A 19804-nucleotide genomic window follows, 5' to 3' on the forward strand; every position below is an offset into this window, starting at 1 on the left:
TTTCCCTACCAGCATGACAGCCAGCTAACCTGAGGGTGTCCCATCTCTCTATTTAAAATTGGCTCTTAACTTTCTAAATTGGGTGCAACAACATCTTTTTTCACCCAGATTATTTCATGTTTTCTATGGTTTTTAATCAAGCATGTTCAAACCTTCCACTCCATACTGTCAGTGAAATGATGATTTTTGAGTTTCATAGATTGGCTGCTTCTAACAATGCACCTCCATTCTTCACATTTCAGTATACTGAAGCTCTTAAAAACAAATTACAGGTATCCACCTTAAGACCAAGGTAACTTTGTAACATTTAAGTTACACACAAGAGTTTTCTTTAACACCCACTATTTAATAGTCCGGCTGACCTCACAGTACATTGCTGTGCTAGTGCTATTTAGTTAGAAATGAGAAAAACCATAGAACAGTGGGAGGGGTTCAAAACACCAAAAGCAGAGACTAAGTCAGAGTTAAAAGTCTCACCATCTGTACTATACTATGTACTTCACTATAGACCGCTCCTTCCATGCTTATTTATCATTTTTGTATTTTCTGCAAGTTCTGATTTTTATTTACGGAACTTAAAGTACTTATTCTGACAGAAATACTGTTGTGCACATACATTAACAGTTCTGAAGACTTTTTTAAAAGTATTTTTTGATTTCTTCTTTTAATCTCATTTGCTACATATGAAGAAAGTAAGTACCATCTGCTTAATATAACCTCCAATAGTACATAAAATATCTCATGACTCCAAGATAAAAGTATTAATTCAAAACATACCTGCAATGAGGTAATGGACCCGGTGTGTCCATGGAGGACAGCAACTGGTGCACAAGTTCTGAGACACCACACTCTGATCACTTTATCACAACTTCCAGCTGCAATCATAGTGTTTTCATAATTGACAGCCATATCTGAAATCTCTGCTGAATGTCCTCGTAAAGTGGCAAATAATCGACCATTATGAGTTGACCAGATTTTTACCAAGCAGTCGTCTGAGCCCTAAAGAGAAAAGTGTTAAACTCAGCAAAGAGTTCATAAAACATTCAGGATACCACAGTCCAAGTTTCCTTTAGAGAACCCACTATGGGGGTTTTTTTTGTTTTGTTTTGTTTTTTTCAAAGCTTGGCAAATGACGTATCTATTTAAAACTATGCATGTTATTTAAGCTGACAGAAAGTAAATCATATGACCCATAATAAAAAGAAATGTTCAATTGTGGTTCAGGATCACACTACAATCACCACAAATCTACACCATATAATGCAGAAAAACTGGATAAAATTCGGCAGAGTTCCTTACAGGACTGGCAGCTAAATAAAAGCACTCTGCAATAAAAGCAACCTCTCCTCTACTACTTCATAAAGAATGTGACATATTGAACATAGAAGCACATCACTGCAGAAAATTCCTAAATCAACGACAATTATCAAGTACAACAGTATCCCACATTTCTCACCTTTAAATACATCAAATCGTTTTGCTTAAGCATTGTGATAGAGCTAATCAGCTACACTTTAACACTTTATGCTACAAAACCTTTCACAGGTGGATACCAATAATGTGCATTTTGAAGTTCCTTTCCCTGTATCCAGCTACAAGTATTTTCATATTTAATTTATCAACTCACAGTAAATATTCTATGTCCAGTCCTATCGAATGCAACACAATATACAGCAGAAAGATGGCCAAGAATCCGTCTGTGCATCTTTATATGTTGATACATACTTCCTGGAAATGAAGTACCAAACTTTGCATATCCAGTTAGATGTTTTGCTCGATATACTTCCACTAGAACACAAAGAGATCAAAGAATGAACACAATGTTGTGTAAAACAAGTATATTATAAATCATTGTTTCATCTAACTTCCTGTAATATATTACTTACAGATTTACTAAAAGTCACTTTCAGATTTCATAGAGATAATCAGGCTTTTTTAAAACTCGTAATTTTTGTACATATAAAAGCAGGACAGTATTTTAAACTTGCTCCAACCAAAACATCCTTCTGTAAACATGATGCGGAAAATGCTGTCTTTATTTCCTCATGGCCTTCTATACATTAAATCATACAAGAGTCCTTCTATTCAAAGGCCACTGATATTTATTTCTTGTACGTTTATACACTTAGCACACAGGCTTGGTAAAAGAAAAAGATGCAATCTAGAGGCTAGTACGTCACTAATGCAGTAAGCAGACTTTCATAATCATGCATAATGCCACCAAATTCACATGGAGTTCTCCAGACAAGGCTCCAGACCAAGTTCTGAGATGCAATTATCAGTGACATAGGTAAGATCAGTGCCAAGGTACACGTTATATACTCACCAAGATTCGGTGGCATGCCATAGTTTACAGGAATTTCAGGAGGTCTTCCTCTATGAAGAGCAGCAAAAGCAGAGCCTTTCCAAACAGTGCTCCTGCAATCTTTGAAATCAGTTAGTCGTAAGTACATTTTAAAAATGCCAAGCAAGTTACTGTTCCAAAATGCAGGAACAAAGATACTTGACAAAGTTTCAATGCTGCGTATGAGAACGTAACAACTGAAAAAAATCAGAATCTCACAAGCCCCCAAACTTTTCTCAAACAATTGCATGGGGTGGAGGGAAGAGAGGAGAGGGGTAGGTAGTGAAAAGCATTTTTACCCATTTAATATAGTAACAAAAAAATCTTTGAAACTATTCCTAAATAGCAATACCTCAACAATTCAGGTAATTCAAAACCAACTTTTCAACTGAAATTTTCATACTCATTCTCAGCGCAAAGTATCTGTGAAAGATTTAAGACTTATTTAAGGTCACCTATTAAGAAAAAAATTCTCCTCATGGAAATTTATTTTGACAAACTCATGCTGAAATGATTGCAAGTCTGAATTTGTGGACATCACAGTCATTGCATCATTCAGTGTGCATCTTTTCAAACAGACAGGACAAATAATTGGAATCGCCTCCCAACTCCAAAGAGGGAAAAAAAAGAAAGTAGTATCCACTAAACCAGTGTTCTCATGGCATACAGCTACTCAATAGAACTTCATATAAACACATAAAAATCAATGAAAAGCAAATTCTAAAGCTAAAGTTTCTTCAGTGGATATCAAATAACAAATTATATGCCTACAAATTTGTAGCCATTCACCTTAGATTATGGACAAAGGCTGTTTCTGCATAAATACATAATTCATATATCCTAATTATGATGCCATCAGCCTTAACCAAAAAAAAAAAAAAATCATAAAACTGGTGCTACTGTCTGCCGTTTGCATCGAATAAACAGCTACCCCATTCAAAAAAAAAAAAAAAAAAGGCTGATATGAGATTATTGGGAGTATCAGGAGATGTCAGAAAAGTAGCACTTTTATCCTAAAGGTTCATTATATTGCAGAAATACTAAAAAGGCTTCAGCACTCACAGTAACAACAATTTTGGTTATATACCTTAAGACCTCACATTCACAAGAATCAATACAGAGTTATACTATTAAAATACAGACACTAGTATCTTTGTTGATTAAAGATAGTAGAGAAGTAGTGGGGGCCACTTTCAGTGAAAGCTCACTGCCATTCAATATTCCAAAAGTCTTTATCACATAGTTATTGAAATGTATCATACCCATTTCAAATAATAAACAATTCATACCTTTTGCTGTACGTAATAATGACTGTCTTCCTGCACCAAGTAAGGAATTCACTCTCGAAATGCTGGGTGGAATCTCCTTATCCAGTATAGGGCCAATACGCTTGCAAATTTGTAACAAATGATCTGGAGCCACATGTTTGTTGGATAGCACCTGATAGAAATTTAATTTTTAAACACATATATGTTATATTCAGAACAGATGAGCCTAAAAGCATCAATATTATACTAATATTTAAACATGTGTAATATACCTAAATCCAACTTACAGACCAAAATCAACTCTATATAAAGAGTTTTATCTAGTGAACACACTCCAACAATGGAAATGCTGTATTAAAATTGCTTATTGCACATCAGCATTTTACTACTGAAAATCTGCAGTATTCACACATATGGTATCCATTTCTGAATGGCACGCTACAATCAGTCTTTGCCCAATGTACTCAATTTTTTTCTTTAATTAAAAAAAGTAAAATAAGTAATCATGCTCTCATAACTCAAAATCATGAAAAATTCTGCTGTAATCAAGTATAAGAATCTATGCAACTAGTACTTCAGTTGCCCATTACTTTTTCAGTAAGCTGCAATCTAATAGGTTTGAATAAGTATACAATTCCTTCAGAAACAGTTTCCTTGAAGAATCACTACTACATAGGAAAAGACTACCCTACTTCCTTAAATCAATGGGATTAAGACAGTTATCTGTCCATTCAGGAAGGATTCCATAATTTCTACATGTAACAGTCTCCACATAAATAATAATAATAAAAAAACCACACTCAGATGTCTCCATCAAAACCACGTGTTTTATTCCTCAGTGTCTTCCTTTCCGGACATTTGATGGAAAAATTCTTCTCTAACTACACTATCAAACACAGTAAGGGAGAATTCAAATACACAAAGTAGAGCTCACACAGACTTAAGTAAAACAGAGCAGCAGCATAGATTTAAACTACTCAGGTCTGGATCAAGCAGGTAGAAGCAGACCCATGCTTATCAAACTGCCTGATCTGGCCATGTGTAAGTTGGTTTGACCCAGAAGCCATACTGCTACATTAGCAAATAAGTTACTCAGCCAAAGCATCTAGGAGAGACAGGTTGCAGCAATGCAGGTGCAGGACCCCTTTGTCCATCAAGTATGGAACACAGGCAGAACAAGCTCGTGTTTATGATGCTATTCCGTCAGTGTACTGATTGAATTTAAACAAATAAATTCCTGATTAGGCCAATCTCACAATCATAATAGTAGGAATAAGAATTCTGTATGTTGTCAAGTAAGATTTGTCCAACAAGCTGTCCAAATGTCCATAGGTTACAGTTTATACCAGTATACTAAGTAAAACTTTCGATGATTACTCAGGACCTTAAAAGCTCAAGGACAATTTATATTCTTCTCTAGCCAAAATGGTTTAAAAACACTGAATATTGAGAATAGTATAATTTAATGCAGAATTTAATACTTGTTTGAACAGTAAAAATGCAAGTTTGAAAACCAAGTAATGTACTAGCTTATGGGTTGCACAGAGATTATTTTTTTTTGTTACAACAGTAAAACAGTTAATACTGCTACAGAGTCAAACATATCCAAATAAATCAGATGAGTAGATGTTTAAGTTGATGAAGTATGAGAAAGTATACTTCATAATAGTCTAAAGATTGTATTTTTTCATCATTTCTTTATAAAAAGTTTGCTACTTGAATTGGTCTACTGTAGCACTGGCCAAGATATGCAGGACATAAAGTTCAGCGTATGCAACATCAAGCATTATAAACCATTTTGTTTGCGTACCATCATCAGGAAATACATTCCAAATGCAGTCCTTGATGGCAGCATATTTATAAAACCTAACAACTCTTTTTAAATAATTTCACTAAGATTTTTAGAAGGAACAATTATTTTAAACTCATGCTTCAATTCTGATATGAACAATAAGAAATAATTGCACCACATGATTGTACTTGTTATCAGTCTTGGTAAATTGAACAAAAAAGTGAGAGCAGCTGGACAAGAAGTTCCCAAAGCCTCTCAAAAGTAGAAAAAAAATAATCTTTAGAAGACAAATTATGAATATTCTAAAACACTAGCATCATATACAGGTATTTCTTTCAAATGATGCTGGAAAAAGAGGGAGAAGAGACACATGTCAGACTTCATCTGACAACATTATACACAAACATAGAAAAAAGCCTGCATTATAGTCAGAAGAATCACAACATCTCCTGACAATGTCACTGTTTTCCAGAAGAACTAGGGTCTAAAACAAAACAAAACAAACAAAAAAAAACCCCCACCAAAATCTTTAAAACTTAATACCACTGTTACGTTTACTAAATTCAAGTCAACTTGAAAGAATTCTTGAGTTCTTGTATTCTCATTTAGCAAGACTTGGCTTTTCATCTACTAACTGAAAGCATTAATTTAAAAACTCATCTGCCATATCAACACGTTACCAACAAGTGAAAAGTAAGAGAAATGGAATTCAGTTTATCATTTTAAGCAGCACTTAGAATGAAATTTTATTTAAAACATTTTCTTAATTATTTTTCTCCTCTACACAAACACTATTTTAAGATTTTCAAATCTCCTCATCTCAACGTGACTATAACAATATGCAAGCTGACAGGTAAGAGAGAACTCAGGTAACTTGGAATGCCTCAAGCTTTTAAAAAACAACAACAAATGACCCCCAAACCCACACAGATGCTACAAGAACAAACTTTTGTTTAAAGAAGAAGAGATCAAGAACAATGACAATTTAGCACATCGGCAAACTTGCTAAATACCACCAGAAACCATCACTTCACAAGATTCAATTGCCAAATATATTTTGCAGTTCTTAAGAAGCAGCAAAATAAAACGTCAAGAAAAGAAAAACAGCTTTCCATTCTAAGATAGCCCAAAGTGAAGGAATACATCTAGTTCAGCTAGTATCTGTAGGAAAAGTCCTCAAGTCCACGCTGCTGAGAGATCACTTGCATCTTTCTATCATTTAGAGACCAAGCTATAACTAGCAAGTAGCCAGAGAGCACAGGCACCACAACTGCCAACCCTTGATTTCTGAAACAGCGATTTCATTTCCTAATCTGTTGAAGGGAGTTGATGAAGGAAGCCAACCAGAAAATAAATACTGTCAAATCAAAACGTGCTTAACAAACTTGCTCATGAAACTCTGAAATGAAACCTTGCTTCAGATTGGTTCTTCCCTATATGTAGGCAGTAGCAAGTACCAATGCACAATGCCAAGCTCCACCTCTGCTATGTAAACAATATCCTCAATTTAAGACACCACTTGTGTTTTTGTTAGTCTAATGTAAAGAAATGAAAGGCCCTTCCAAAAAAAGTAATTCCTACGTCTTACTAGACCCGGAATGGAGCAAGGAATTAAAGTTCTGGGCCTAGTTTTGAAAGTAAAGGGTCTAACATCAACGTTATCATCTTAATCAAAAGTTAAAAAAAAAAAAAAAAACTCACCAATTCTTCAAAACTTCTATAATGCTCATTGCCTTCCCAATCCAACCTTCTAGGAAGTAACTAAATCGAGAAAGAAAAAAAAAGTGAGCGATTAAAGGGGAGGGAGGAAAAGACCATATCCAAAACAATGCGCTTTGGCGGGGGTGGGGGGGGAAGCTGGGACATGAGAGTGGAAGAAACTTGAATGACTTATGTAGTAAAAGCAAACTTCCGACTCCAGTAAGAGAGGTGAAATCATCAGAGAGTCCACACACACACAGACCTGGTGCTGCTCCAGCTCCTGCACCAGCACCTGCAAGGGAAAGGGAAAAAAAAAATACACAAGAGTTAGGGACAACCAAACTTCTTGCTTCTTCTCAAGCCGCGGCTGCTGCAAGAGCGCTGGGGAGGAGGAGGAGGAGGAGGAGGAGGAGGAGGAGGAGGGGGAGGGGGGAGGCGGGGGGGACGACCGGCTGTTCACACCTCCCCTTCAATCCGCTTTGCAGCAGCCAAGGGGTCCAAATGCGAGAGCGTGCACCCAGGTGAGTGTGCGGGGCCCCCGTACTCACCTCCAGTGCTCTCCTGCAGGGCCCAGTGGCCAGGAACCGAGCTATGAGGAAGTAGAGCTCTGCAAGAGACACGGGGAGAGAGACGAGGGGGGGGGGGGGGGGAATGAGTCTGGGGCTGGCTGAGCAAAGCGGGGGGGCGGGGGAGCCCCCGAGGTGACTGTAATTCATCATCACGATGAGGAAGATGGCGGCAGGGAGCGGCGGCACCGGCAGTTGCTCTCTCGCTCCGGCCCGCGGCCGCTCGCGCCCCGGCGGTTTTTACCTGATTCAATGAGCGGCAGGGACACGCCGCCGCCGCCGGAGCTGGAAGAGGCCGAGGGCTCAGCCATGGCGGCCCCGGCCCGGCGGCTAGAGCTCGCTCGTTCGCTCGCTCACTCGGCACAACTGCTGCTCGCGGCGGCCGCTGCTGCCAAGGCAGGGATTAGGGCTCAGGCAGCGTCTGGCGCGGGCAGGGCCCGGCTCGGCATAGCCCTGTCAGCGCCGCCCCTCCCCCACGCGCTCCCCCCTCCCCCCCCCCCGCCAGCCACCCCCCCTCCTTCCCTCTCCCCCTCCCCTTCCGTGCGCGGGAGCGAGCCGCCCGCGCCCCCCGCCGGACGCCTCGCTCGCGCTCGCGCTCCGGCTCCCCTCCCCCTGCGCGGGCGCTAGCGCAGCCTCGGCGGCGCCGCCGCCATAGCCGCCGAGCGACCTGCCACGGCGCGGAGAACCGCCACCTGCGCCGGGCGAGCCCGGGGAGGGCGGAGGGAAAAGTAGTCCGCGTCTCGGGCAACAGGGGCGCTGGGGGCGGCGGGGAGAGGGGCGGCGCGGGGCGCCGCTGGCGGCGGCGGGGGGCGGCGGCGGGGCGCAGGCGAGAGAGAGGCGAGGAGAAAGCGCCCGGGGAGGCCGAGGCGTCCCGGGCGCGGAGGGATTGTGCGAGGGAGGCGGGTGGTGATGAGACAGGCGGTGGGCGGGGTCGCTTTGTGAGGCGGGGAGGCGTCACAGGGGCTGCGGGGCGCGAGCGGCGCGGCCGTTCGGCGGCCGTTGGGGGCGCGGGGGGCGCGCGACCCCGGCGGGGGGAGGCGCGGGCCGAAGGCGCCGCCGCCCTCCCCTCTGCCCGGGCCGCCGCGGCCTTTGGCCGAGCCCCGGCGCAGTCGGGCCTTCTCCGGGTGATCCTTTGCCTGGGGAGGTGGTGCAGGTCTTGCGGGCTGTGGAACCCCGATGTTACGAGAGTCCCCCGCGTTGCCTGGCTGGCCGTTAGCCCCCACAACGTCCGTACTACAGGGCTGCTCGCTCTGCTGAACTGCTGTAGTTTGGAAATAACTTGACCAGCAGAACAAGTGTATTTTCAAGGCCTGCCGCGGGAGTACTGTTCCCGTTGGTTATGTAAGAACACAGTAGCGGCTCTGTGAGGCTGCTCTCAGCAGCCACTCAGAGCCATAATCCTGCTGCTACCAGTACGGTGTTTTTGCACCACGATCCATTAATTGTCTTTAGACCACTCCTATGCACTACTTAAAGCAGATTTAGCTTCACGCTGCCGCAGCCCGGACTGATGGGGAGGAGGCCAGTTCCTCCAACCGCTGCTGCCATCAGTGTTGCACATGTATGATGCTTGGGGTTACCTTAGCTTCCCTTTGGGGAATGCTTCCTCCCCATCCCTCTTTGGAGGCAGGGATCAGTTTGCATCTCCTTTCCAAAACTGGCAGCTTTGCTTAAGTGCCTCCTATCACCTCTCTTCAAAGAGGTAGTAGCCTCCCCACCAGCTGCCCCCCCACACACCAGCTTTGGGGGCCTGTTTATGGTGGCTTTTTTTCTCCTCCTTACAACTTGTTTCTTACCTCTACCTGCTACAAAGGCTAATGTGAATGGAGCAATGGCTGCACTCTCATTGTGTTTTAAATCTGGAGCTGTCCCTTTTCTTCCCCTTTTTCATTCCCCCAACTGTGGTAGTTTGGTATGCATTTTTTAGAGCCTTTGAAGCAAAATATTTTTACATATCAATGTAAAAAATATTTCTGTATTAATCTTACTACCTCAGATGCGCTCTCAGTTTTTGACAAAGTTTTCTTACACATTTGGGGAAGGCCCAGGAACAGGCAGTTTTTCCAGGTGTGTCCTGCTGCCCCAGCCTCCTCTTTTTCACCACCTATTGCCTGTTAAAAACTCCTGCATCACAATTTGGATGCAAGAAAAAAAATAAGCTTAATTCTTACTGAAATATCCCCTTCAAAGAGATCAGTCGTCCTCTGGAACATGTGCATTGCTCCAAGTTTTAGACAGATCATTCTTCAGGGTCACTTGCATCTCCCTAGATTTCACTGCCAGGCAAATCAGTATTAATTAAAGCTGGATGCACTTTAGCATCCTAGCTGTGTTCTTGTCTTAAATAAAGAGTGGTGATCTAGCTGACACTAAAAAATTAAGTCCAGAAGAATGGTGCAGTATGAGCATGCATAAAATAGCATTCTCTTAACCAGAACAGTAGCTGGTAGCAGTACACAAAATACATTTTTGTGATTCGCTAAAGTCTTACAGAAACATGTTTTATTCTCTTCATGCTGTATTTCCAAATGGATGATTCGCATTTTTGTATATGCAAATTGTCATTAACTGTCACTCCATTCCTTATTCACATAGAAAATACGTATCTGATATCATTACAAGATAGAAAGCTATCTCCAAAATAGGCCTATGTAAATTCTTGCCAGATGAGTCGAAATACCTTCCAATTCATTGTCCACATGCAGGATTGACATCTTGCGCCAATACATACAACTCCTCATTTTCCCAGCAGCCAGTGTTGTCTTTTATGGCTACATGTTGGCATTTCATGCACGGTATGTGGATGAGGGCAACAGTCTGCATTCTCTGCCATTTATATAATTGTATTCCTTATGGGGTGCAATGTGCTTGGCTTAGAATTGGATTTCTTTCTCCTGAGTGGACTGCTTATGACGACTAAAGAATGGTTCTTTGACAGCAGCCATTTTTTTTTCTTCTCAAAGGGTGCCCAAGCAGCAGTTATCTTTACATTAGAGGCTAAGAGAATCCTTTCGTGCCTATTTCTACATGAATATATTGAGCTCTGGGGACTGACATTAGAGCTGTGAAAGGCATCCCCTCCATCTACTGCAGAATCAATCTCCGGTCATACAGTCAATTTGTATTTCATAATTTAAGAGGTTGTTCACCTACTTATTTACTAGGCGTATTGTGTGTACTTTGGGAAAGTACACTTCATTCTTTACTTCATCAATAGTGGGCTCCGAGCACTGAAAAGCAGATCTAGGGCTCCTGTGCTCTTATTCTACTACCACTGTTCATTCTTCCTTCAGTATTAAACATTCTCTATCCTGTAGTGGCTAAGCTTTCACTGATTTGATTCACTTCCACAACAAAGCGACAAATAACATTTTTTCAACAAATTAAGTATTAGGCAACAGCTCTGATCAAGTAAACAGTGGATGACAGAGGTTAGAGGATGTTGAAGGCCAGCACCTCACCATTACAGACTCAACACATATAGAATGTATGCATTCAAATAGGAGGCAAAAGAGGTTATTTCAGGATACTTGCCTGCAAATCTGATGGTCATTTAACTGATGTTTTTTGACTTGCTAAAAATACGAAGAAAGCAAACATACTGCATGCACAGCTAAGCATCATGCTACTACTAAAGTTAAAGCAACAAGTAACATAAAGTAACAAGTAACAGGGGAAAGAAAAAGTGGCAGAAAATTACAGTTCAAGCCTTATAGACTCACAGAACATGAAGCCAAAGCTACTGCTAAAGCCAGATGAGTTCTGCTAGGAACACACCTATGGTAGAATGAGACCAGAAGCATATCGTGGTGCAGTGTTGGAAGACATCATCTAGAGAAGTAAGGAAAAATGGAACAGCAGGAGAGTCAGTGAGACAGGGAAAGAAATCATTTACTATAAGCAAAGCCGTTTCAAAGTTTTTGTAAAACATTGTAAAACAAAACATTACTTAAATATTTAAGAGGTTAAAATGGTAAAATGTTTTCTCAAGTGAAAGCATTACTTGAGAAAATAAGTTAGAAATGAAACTTTTTTTTTTAAAAAAAAAAAAAAAAAGAAAGCAACTTTATCATGGGATGAGGAAGACACCAAAAATGAGCAGGAAGCAGATACTGTGCTCACAGGTGGTATTTCACAGCATAAACTCTCAGTCAAGGGGAAAAAAAGAAACAAAGAAAACAAACATTTTTTTTCCTCCCAAGACAAAGAGGTGACAGTTATCTCACTAGCATCACATAGACTGGGAAGATAAAACCAAGCTACTACTTCTTGCTGCATTACAGCAAAATAATGGAAAAATGGAAAAAAGATAAAACTGCTGTCTTTGGGAGAACTGAAGAAACACTGTCTAGATTTTAGTTTTTATTTTAAGGGTAAGTAACAAATACTCAATATGCCCCCTTCTGCTGAAAAGCTGTTAAATCTTCAACAACATTGATTTAATGTTCTCAAATGCAGTGAAGGAGAATCAGGACAGTTTTATACTACCAGAATTAGTTCTCAACACAGCTATATTTTACTTTTTATTTGCAACTATGCTGTGTCAGCTTGCAACCTTATACACAGGGTACCGGTGTCCTCACAGTGTGGTAAGCCAACCTAATAACTCATCAGCACCAAAAGGGAAGTGTTCTTGTTCCTGCCTCCCTGCTCCTGGCCAAGCTGTTCCGCTGCTTATCTTCTGTGGGTTCCATTAGATAGACTCAGCAACTTGTGAAAGTTCATAGCATAGGTTCATAATTGGGGAAATTCTGTATGTATAGTTTAGGAACGCACTGGCTTACTAACCCCAACCCTGATGTAGAATATAATTATATTCAATTTCAACAAAAATTCATTCAAAATTTTCAATAGAAAGGCCTTCTTATAGCTTAGGTAAATGCTACGGAAGTAAAGCCTCAAAGCAACAGCACCTGATTAGTCATATTTGTTAGCATTCTAGAGGACTGCTTTGTGCATATTCATTAAAGTAGTTATTTACACACAGGTGCACAAGCAAACACTTGAATCCAAGACGGATAATCCAAGACCTGATGCTTAGTAATTACAGAAAGATTTTTTTTTTAACATGACAAACACCACTAAGCTATCAAAGTGGAAGTCTAGATAAGACTGCAACTACCTTAGAAGCTGAAGGCAGGAGGTGTTTATTTTTTTAAATGCTGCTTGCTGCTTGTTTTACCACCTACCTCTTGAAAAGTATGTTTTTAATAATGTTAAGAATATAGATAAGTATAAAAAACAGAAAGGACTTCTATTTATTGTTTTCCAGCAAAAACAGCTAGCTTAATGACTACACAAATTATACTCTGAGTTGTCATAGTCAGTGCAGGGGCTACAGAAGCTTCCTTTCATGAGCAAAGTTTATTTTTGTTTGGTGATTACAGACAATATGAACATTTCTGGAATTGCTTTTATTCATATAGATATTTTTAATCTAAAAACCATTTTTAAGCCTATTCCAGTTATTATTCATCTTTATAGGAAGCTGTCCTTTAAAACTAGACATGAAGTACCAGCATCTTGAATACTTGCATGATAATTTGTTACATCTGCCAAGCAGGAACTTTTTACCTATTCAGTATTTAAAGATATAATAAAGGTTTCCAATCTTTCACATTGGTTAGAAAGCTGTTGGAAAAAAATAAAACTGTACTTACCAAAAATAACTTTATCACAGACAATACAAGACTCGGCAAGAAATCCAACACTAGGGAGCAGTTTTATTAGGTAAGCAATTCTACTGATGGTACAATCATAGATAAATAACTACAATGTTAAAACGTTTTAAACACATCATGAATTCCAAAGTTTGATCTGTTATGCTTCATTTAATAGGATAGAAAAACTGTCCCTCACTCTATGGAACGTGAAGTCTAATCAAGCCTTCGAAGCCGTCAACATTCCTTTGATTTCTGGTTTCATAGAAAACAGACAACCAGTACATGATTTTACCACTTTAAAAAAGCATTTACAATTATCTAAATATAAAAAAATGGGTTTAGTTGGGATTCTTTTTTTTTTCCTTTTTAAAAATGTGTTTTCTAGAACTACTAAAAAACTTGCATTTACAAAATAGTTGATAAAAATAATCCTCTGAATTGTACAAGAAAGATATAAGGACCACCAATTAAAGAGCTGGTACAAGATGTTATTCAGACTTAGCTTCTTTCTCTACTGCTGCGTCAGATGCTGGGATCTGAAAAGAAAAGAAGGTTCATGCAAACTTAATTGATCAAAAATTACAACACTGTTTAGATTGGAAAACTCACTGTGTTTGCAACAGTAAGTAAAAATGGAATGTAGCCTATGTATTAACAGAAAAAATATACTTAATTTAGTTATTCCAAAGTTTTCCAGCACCACCAGAAGAATAGAATGTTTAGTCATAGTATTAACCAAACAGAAACCATTAACATCTGTTAACATGTCTTCTACCTGCATCTGAGGGAAGCTTTTCAAGAATCAGGTACAATAGCCACTTCCATGAACAGGCATTATTCTGTCTGAATTTTAATGTTACTGGAAGAGTACATTGGACTTTCACAATAGTTCACTGATACTATTGTACTGGTTGAAAACAGTAGTGTCTAAATAATACGAAATGGGACACATTATACCTCTGCTTCTTCTAGACTTAAGTATCTATTAATTCAGAAATTTTGACTGGTGGGACCAACACAAGCCTAGCGTGACCGTATGCCCCAAAACTCATTATCCATTCCTTAAATTTACAGCTTTTCTACACTAGCAATTCAAAGAAACCACAGTTGAGAAAATATTGCCAAATTTAACTTTCATTAGTATTGCTGAAATTCTGTATGCATACATTTGAAGTAAAACGACTAATCTACGTGATGGCAATACAGAGCTAGAACCATATACAAAATTAAATCAATTCCTATTAATAACACAGCTTCTCACAAAGAAGACACAGTAAGTTTGCAAATGAAAAACTGTTACCTCCAACTAAGTTGTCCTGTACACTTAAATATCATTCTGTACTCTCTCCACCCACCAAAAGCCACCATGCACCTAAAAAAATCAAATATTCTGTTCCTCTATTTGAAGATATATTTGTTCAATGCAACCACCAGACAGGAAGCATGAGTCACACATTTAAATTAACAAATCATCTGATCATTAAACTCAACTCAACTAATTGGAATGAGTGAAGCAGTCATCACTGCAGAAACCTAAGGCTAACTCTTCTAAACCTGCCTACATGAAAACTTGTGTGTTTTAACCAGTTTTAACAGTTGCCCTAATAAGAGACACTTCCTTTCCTGACAAATCTTGCCCTTCTAAATATAAAACTAAATTATGGGCACATCCATAGCAAAAAAAAAGGGGAATATAGTATAGATGTTGTTTAAGTTAGATGATCACCAAAACCAAAAACATAAACAATAGTCATTTTCACACAGCATTACAACCAAGACGGATTTGACACATTCATTTCTTCAGCCATAACCATAAAATAGTCCTTGTCTCTTCTTTCCCTTCTACCAGCAAAGGTGTCTATAAGACTGCTATTTTAAGAAAGTAGTTTTTGTCAAACCATTTCAACTTCAGATTTTCAAAACTCTGGAACAGTGAAAACCATTTCCAGTGGAAAATTTCGCAAGAAAATGAATGGTGTGTTTGTCAGAAACCTTTTTTAGAGTGAGGAAAACTCTCTTCCAAGAATGGCATAGGCAGATTTATAATTTGCACTCAAGACTGAAAAAATAAAAACCCTCCAAACAACCACCCCTCATCTTCTCAGACACGTACAGCAGCCTTATCCAAAACCTACCAGCAGGCAAAACAGCTCTTAGAAGGACTTCATACTGTATTGGAACTCAGGTAAAAGCCTTATCTTTTCCCTTTATTTCAGGATATCACATCACTGCAATTTTACCTCCACCCTTTTTGGAGGAACTAGAATTTTCCTGGCAGATCTATTGATGTTTTCATAATCTACACTTTTCTTTCGGCAGAAATAGATTCTAATCTAAGTACTGCATATATTAGCTGAAACACGTCTGTCAGATGATTACATAAATCGGTACAGCAAGTACTTCAGTTGCTCTGCTGTCAAAGAACACCAGTAACTTTACCTCTTCACTTTTCGTTTCTCCATTTTCTGCAGGCAAGTTGTCTTTTGTCTGTTCTTGGTTTGTCTCTTCTGTCTGTTTTCCTTTAGGCCCCTTTTTCCCTTTTGATTGAGCTTTCTTGTCCTCAGATTTATCCTACAATGAAATAAAATTCCAGTAAGTAAATGCATATGATCTAGCAGGTAAACCTTGAAAATAATAAACAAGGTGAACTTGCTGTAAGCAGCAAGAGCCACCATCAGCCACCAATGAGCTAAAATACTGCTTAACTGTTAAAAAAAAAAAAAAAAAAAAAAAAAAAAAAAAAAAAAAAAAAAAAAAAAAAAAAAAAGAACTTTCAAAACTGTATTCTTGAACCAATGATCACTGGTTCAAATAACCACGAAAACGAGAGAATCTAATTAGGATCAGAAGATAAATCCCCCCCCCCTTCCCTCCTCAAAACTGAACACCACAGTTTACAGAAAGGCTAACAGAATCTGGAATTACTACACTGTGTAAGAACTAAAAGTACTGCTCAGTTTGGTACAAACCCATCTGAGAAATCTATCATAGGGAAAAACAGTAGTATTAAATTTCAGTGGCAAAATACAAGAAATTTGTAATACATGATTTATTTGTTCTCTCTTGTGGCAGATAAAACAGCAATGCAGTCCTTCCACTTCGTAAATACAAAACACTTCAAACTTTCAACTTTTTTATGATGTGTGAATTTCAGTAACTTATCTTAAACAAATGCATCATCTGAAGTTTTCATTTTCAATGGTAGCTTGCTAGTATCTCAAGTACATCCTTTTTTACCTGCATTATTGTTGTTACATGGACAAGGAAAAATATTTGCCCAAGAGCTTTTATTTCCTGAAAATATGCAGTACACCCTTCTAGACATTCCGTTCAGCAATCAAGTGGTACAAAGCTTGCCAGTCCTCCAGCTGATCCTCACACTTACAAAGTATTTGTATCAATTCAAAACTATATGAAAGTACTGGTTTTTACACCACCTGTCAAACATTAGCCTTATTTATTAATGACACTAACAATTTTAAATAAATGATAAACTGTAATACTTTCTCTGAACAGCTACAATCTGGTAAGTGACAAAAAAATGTAGTACCTTTACACCTCTAAGGAGAATAATCTATGCTCTATTGTCTCTGATCAAAAATTCACTCTGAGAAATGAAGTTCTCATTTTGCTCATGCTGTGTTTAAGTGTGTATTTCAGATTACTATTACAAACCATTTGGTCAGAAGTATTCCTTACTTCATGTTTTCTCTGCGAGCATTCTTCTTTATAAAAAGCCCACTGTCAAGCTACTGAGTTACTTTGCACATTCAAATTTTTAATAGCTACTTGAATACATTTCCTGTTCCACATGTATGCAAAAGTAAAAATATTTTCTTCATGAAAGATACAGTTTTGTCAAATGACTGCAATTATAAAACAAAAGCTCAAAAAAAGCTACATCACATCTACAAAAGATAAAACCACACACTAATAGACAACTCCGAAACAGAGGATGCTCTGCAAGTTTATTTACTTCCTTATTTTATGAGGAATAGGCTGTCTACTGATATGCCTAAATAAACTAGTACATATTCTCAATAAAAATCTCACTTCAAATCTTACTGTTCATTATATTAAGTTACAGTATTTCTTCCTTGTGAGATCTGAATGGCTGAAAAAAATGCACTGAGAAACAGCATACACTTACCCAAATATTGAGCCTTTCTGCTCTATACAAATATTCATTGTTCCAGGATGTTTTACCAGGAGGTTTAGGTTTGGTCTTGTGGCCTTTGCCCGTATCATCTAATGTGCAATTTAGACAAGTAAAACCCAATGCTGAAAAATGTTATCTAGCTAAATCTTTAATGTCCCACAAAACGTGAGAAATGCTTTTGTCCCAGTTTTAGAAGAGATTTATTTGCCTGTCATCAAGAGAACAGAGAAAATAACTGAAACATACTGATGGTGAAATAAAATCCCTTTACAAAGTTATACAGGGACTGTCCCCACTTCGTTGCTCCCCTCCTTTCCCTCTTCACCACCTAAAATCAATACTCAAATCAAGTAAAACTGGAAACCTTCCTAAATTCTTTAGTCCTAACACCTGGGAGAATAGATTGGTATCAAACCATTGGAACAAAGATGCATTGCTGGTAAGTAATCATTCAGTAGAATTATTAAAGTAAAAATATATATAAAAGAGTAAGTTAAGTTCTGTATTAGCGTCTTTGAAATGCTCTTAAGCCATACATTTAAAAAAGCTTATAAAGGTGTGTTAAAGAACACATATATACCAACATGGTGACAGATACATAGCCGCTTTTATTTCTCCAATAAACAAAAAACATTAAGTCAGCTATTGCAGCACTCAAGTGGAAAAATTATTTAGTTAAAGAAGTAAATAAATGAAAAAACATTTATATATGTGCACAAAGATACGGAAGCTAGAACACATGAATGGAAACTCAGTATGTTTCCATGTCTGTCTAAATACTTCAAATACATTTTACAGTCTTAATACATCGCTTTAAACTGCAAGCATATTCCATTCTCTTTCATTACAGGAGAATGAAATGCAATCCCGCATACAGCTGCTTGAACCTCCAACTAGCTATGATCAGTACTGAAATACCATCCGACAACCCTAAATCAACACTCACATTTCTATCCAGCCCTAGAAGAGCTTGACATGGATCCAGCGAAAGAGTGTCAGATTGGAACTCTCTCTAGTGCACCTGGAGATGCTGGTATGAGTGTCTGAAAGAGATCTTTAAACTAACTAAGGGTTCCCGTGAGGAACAAGCAAGAGCTAATTCTGACACAGAAGCACTCAGAAACCAGGCATCCATGACATGAAATGGGAAGTAGCTGGGCACTTGACCAACCAACCCAAACACCTGCTCTCCCCTTCCCTCTTCCCAGTAACTCTCACCTTCACTGTTGACTTTTTTGGTTTCTGTTCTGCTTTGGCAGGAGCAGGTTTCTGAGGAGAAAGAACAAGTCAGAGAGAGCTTCGTCCCTCCTTATACCCCCCCCCCCGCCTTTCCGCTACAGAACCCCCTCACAGGTAAGAAACGCCTCCTGCACTTACCGCGGAGAGCCGCGCGGATCTCCTCTTCGGCTAAAGACGAGGAAAGAAACAGACAGACATGGCGTGAGCGTACGTGGCCCGGCCGCGCCGGGCCGGCGCCCGCCCTCCCCTCACACCTACCTCCTCACCGGCCTCCGCCTCTGCCGCCGTCACCTGCCAACACAAACACAGGCGCGCGTGAGGCGCCGCCCGCGCACGCGGCCGGACGGGGCCCCCGCGCACGTGACGCCGCGGCCCGCCCGCCCCTTCCCGCCGCCGCTTTCGGATTTCAAGCGCCGCGGAGGCGCTCGGCGAGCTCCCGCCGAACCTTCCAGACGCCGCTGCCCGCGCTGCCCGTTCCCCCCCCCCCCCTCCCCCGCGCGGCCCCGTTGGGGCGGCCGCGGGGCTCGCTGCGGCGCGGGCGAGGTGCCTGCCCAGCGTCAGCTGCCGCACCGGTGCCTGCGCAGCGCCTGCCCCCTCCCCGCCGCGTCCCCTGCGGTGCCAGCCCGCCCCCCGCTCCCTCCACCGCCCGGCCCTGAGGCGCGCCTGCGGCGGCCCCCCCGCGAAGCGCGGTTTCCCGGCGGCGGCTCCGCTTCACCTTTCTCTTCGGCATGGCACAGCGCACGGCGGCTGCGAGCCGCCGCCACCACCACCACCCCCCGCCCCGGAGCTGCGGCGGCTCCCGCGCGGGCTCGGTCTCTCGCGGCGAGCCGCTGCGGCTGCCTGCGAGCGAGCCTCGCTGCGCAGGGAAACCGCTTCCCCTCCCCCCCCATCCCAGCAGCGCCAGCGGCACCGCAACAGGATCCAGCCGGATTGGCGGGGGTGGGGGGTGAAGGGGGGGGCGCGCCCCGCTCGGCAGCGGCCGCGCGCAGTCAGCGCCGCCCCCCCGGGGCGTTAACCCGGCCCCGGCGGAGGAGGGGCACCCCCATCCCCGGCTGGCGCAAGGCGGGATCTC

The 19804-nt window shown here is 40.8% G+C and overlaps 2 protein-coding genes across 5 annotated transcripts in view; both read right to left on the reverse strand.

Moving 5' to 3' along the window:
* The window catches only part of BRWD1 (bromodomain and WD repeat domain containing 1), a 63015-nt gene extending 54911 nt beyond the window's left edge, over positions 1-8104 (reverse strand). For all 4 annotated transcript variants that reach the window (XM_062599025.1, XM_062599034.1, XM_062599015.1 and 1 more), the window contains exons 1-8: positions 7916-8104; positions 7654-7712; positions 7368-7397; positions 7106-7165; positions 3634-3784; positions 2327-2425; positions 1628-1788; positions 778-999 (exon numbers count right to left, since the gene is read on the reverse strand). In XM_062599025.1, coding sequence (XP_062455009.1) covers positions 778-999; positions 1628-1788; positions 2327-2425; positions 3634-3784; positions 7106-7165; positions 7368-7397; positions 7654-7712; positions 7916-7982 — 849 coding nt within the window. In that variant the 5' untranslated portion in view covers positions 7983-8104. The remainder of the gene's footprint in view (positions 1-777; positions 1000-1627; positions 1789-2326; positions 2426-3633; positions 3785-7105; positions 7166-7367; positions 7398-7653; positions 7713-7915) is intronic.
* A 5270-nt stretch (positions 8105-13374) lies between these two features.
* HMGN1 (high mobility group nucleosome binding domain 1) lies at positions 13375-19609 on the reverse strand. Its single transcript, XM_062599056.1, has 6 exons — positions 19448-19609; positions 18991-19023; positions 18871-18900; positions 18712-18762; positions 15774-15905; positions 13375-13870 (listed from the first exon to the last, which is right to left on the reverse strand). Exons 1-6 carry the CDS (start codon positions 19460-19462, stop codon positions 13823-13825), a joined length of 309 nt encoding a protein of 102 aa, XP_062455040.1. The 5' UTR covers positions 19463-19609; the 3' UTR covers positions 13375-13822.
* Between the last annotated feature and the right edge of the window lie 195 nt (positions 19610-19804).

Source organism: Rhea pennata, chromosome 1 (assembly GCF_028389875.1).
Source record: "Rhea pennata isolate bPtePen1 chromosome 1, bPtePen1.pri, whole genome shotgun sequence".
NCBI lineage: Eukaryota > Metazoa > Chordata > Aves > Rheiformes > Rheidae > Rhea > Rhea pennata.

What these genes read in the sequence shown, in the direction of transcription:
- HMGN1 (XM_062599056.1), bottom strand. An exon ending in AGGCGGAGGCCGGTGAGGAG is followed by an intron (nt 18,901 to 18,990) that starts GTAGGTGTGAGG and finishes CCTCGTCTTTAG; the next exon opens with CCGAAGAGGAGATCCGCGCG. An exon ending in GAGAAACGAAAAGTGAAGAG is followed by an intron (nt 13,871 to 15,773) that starts GTAAAGTTACTG and finishes TTTTCTTTTCAG; the next exon opens with ATCCCAGCATCTGACGCAGC.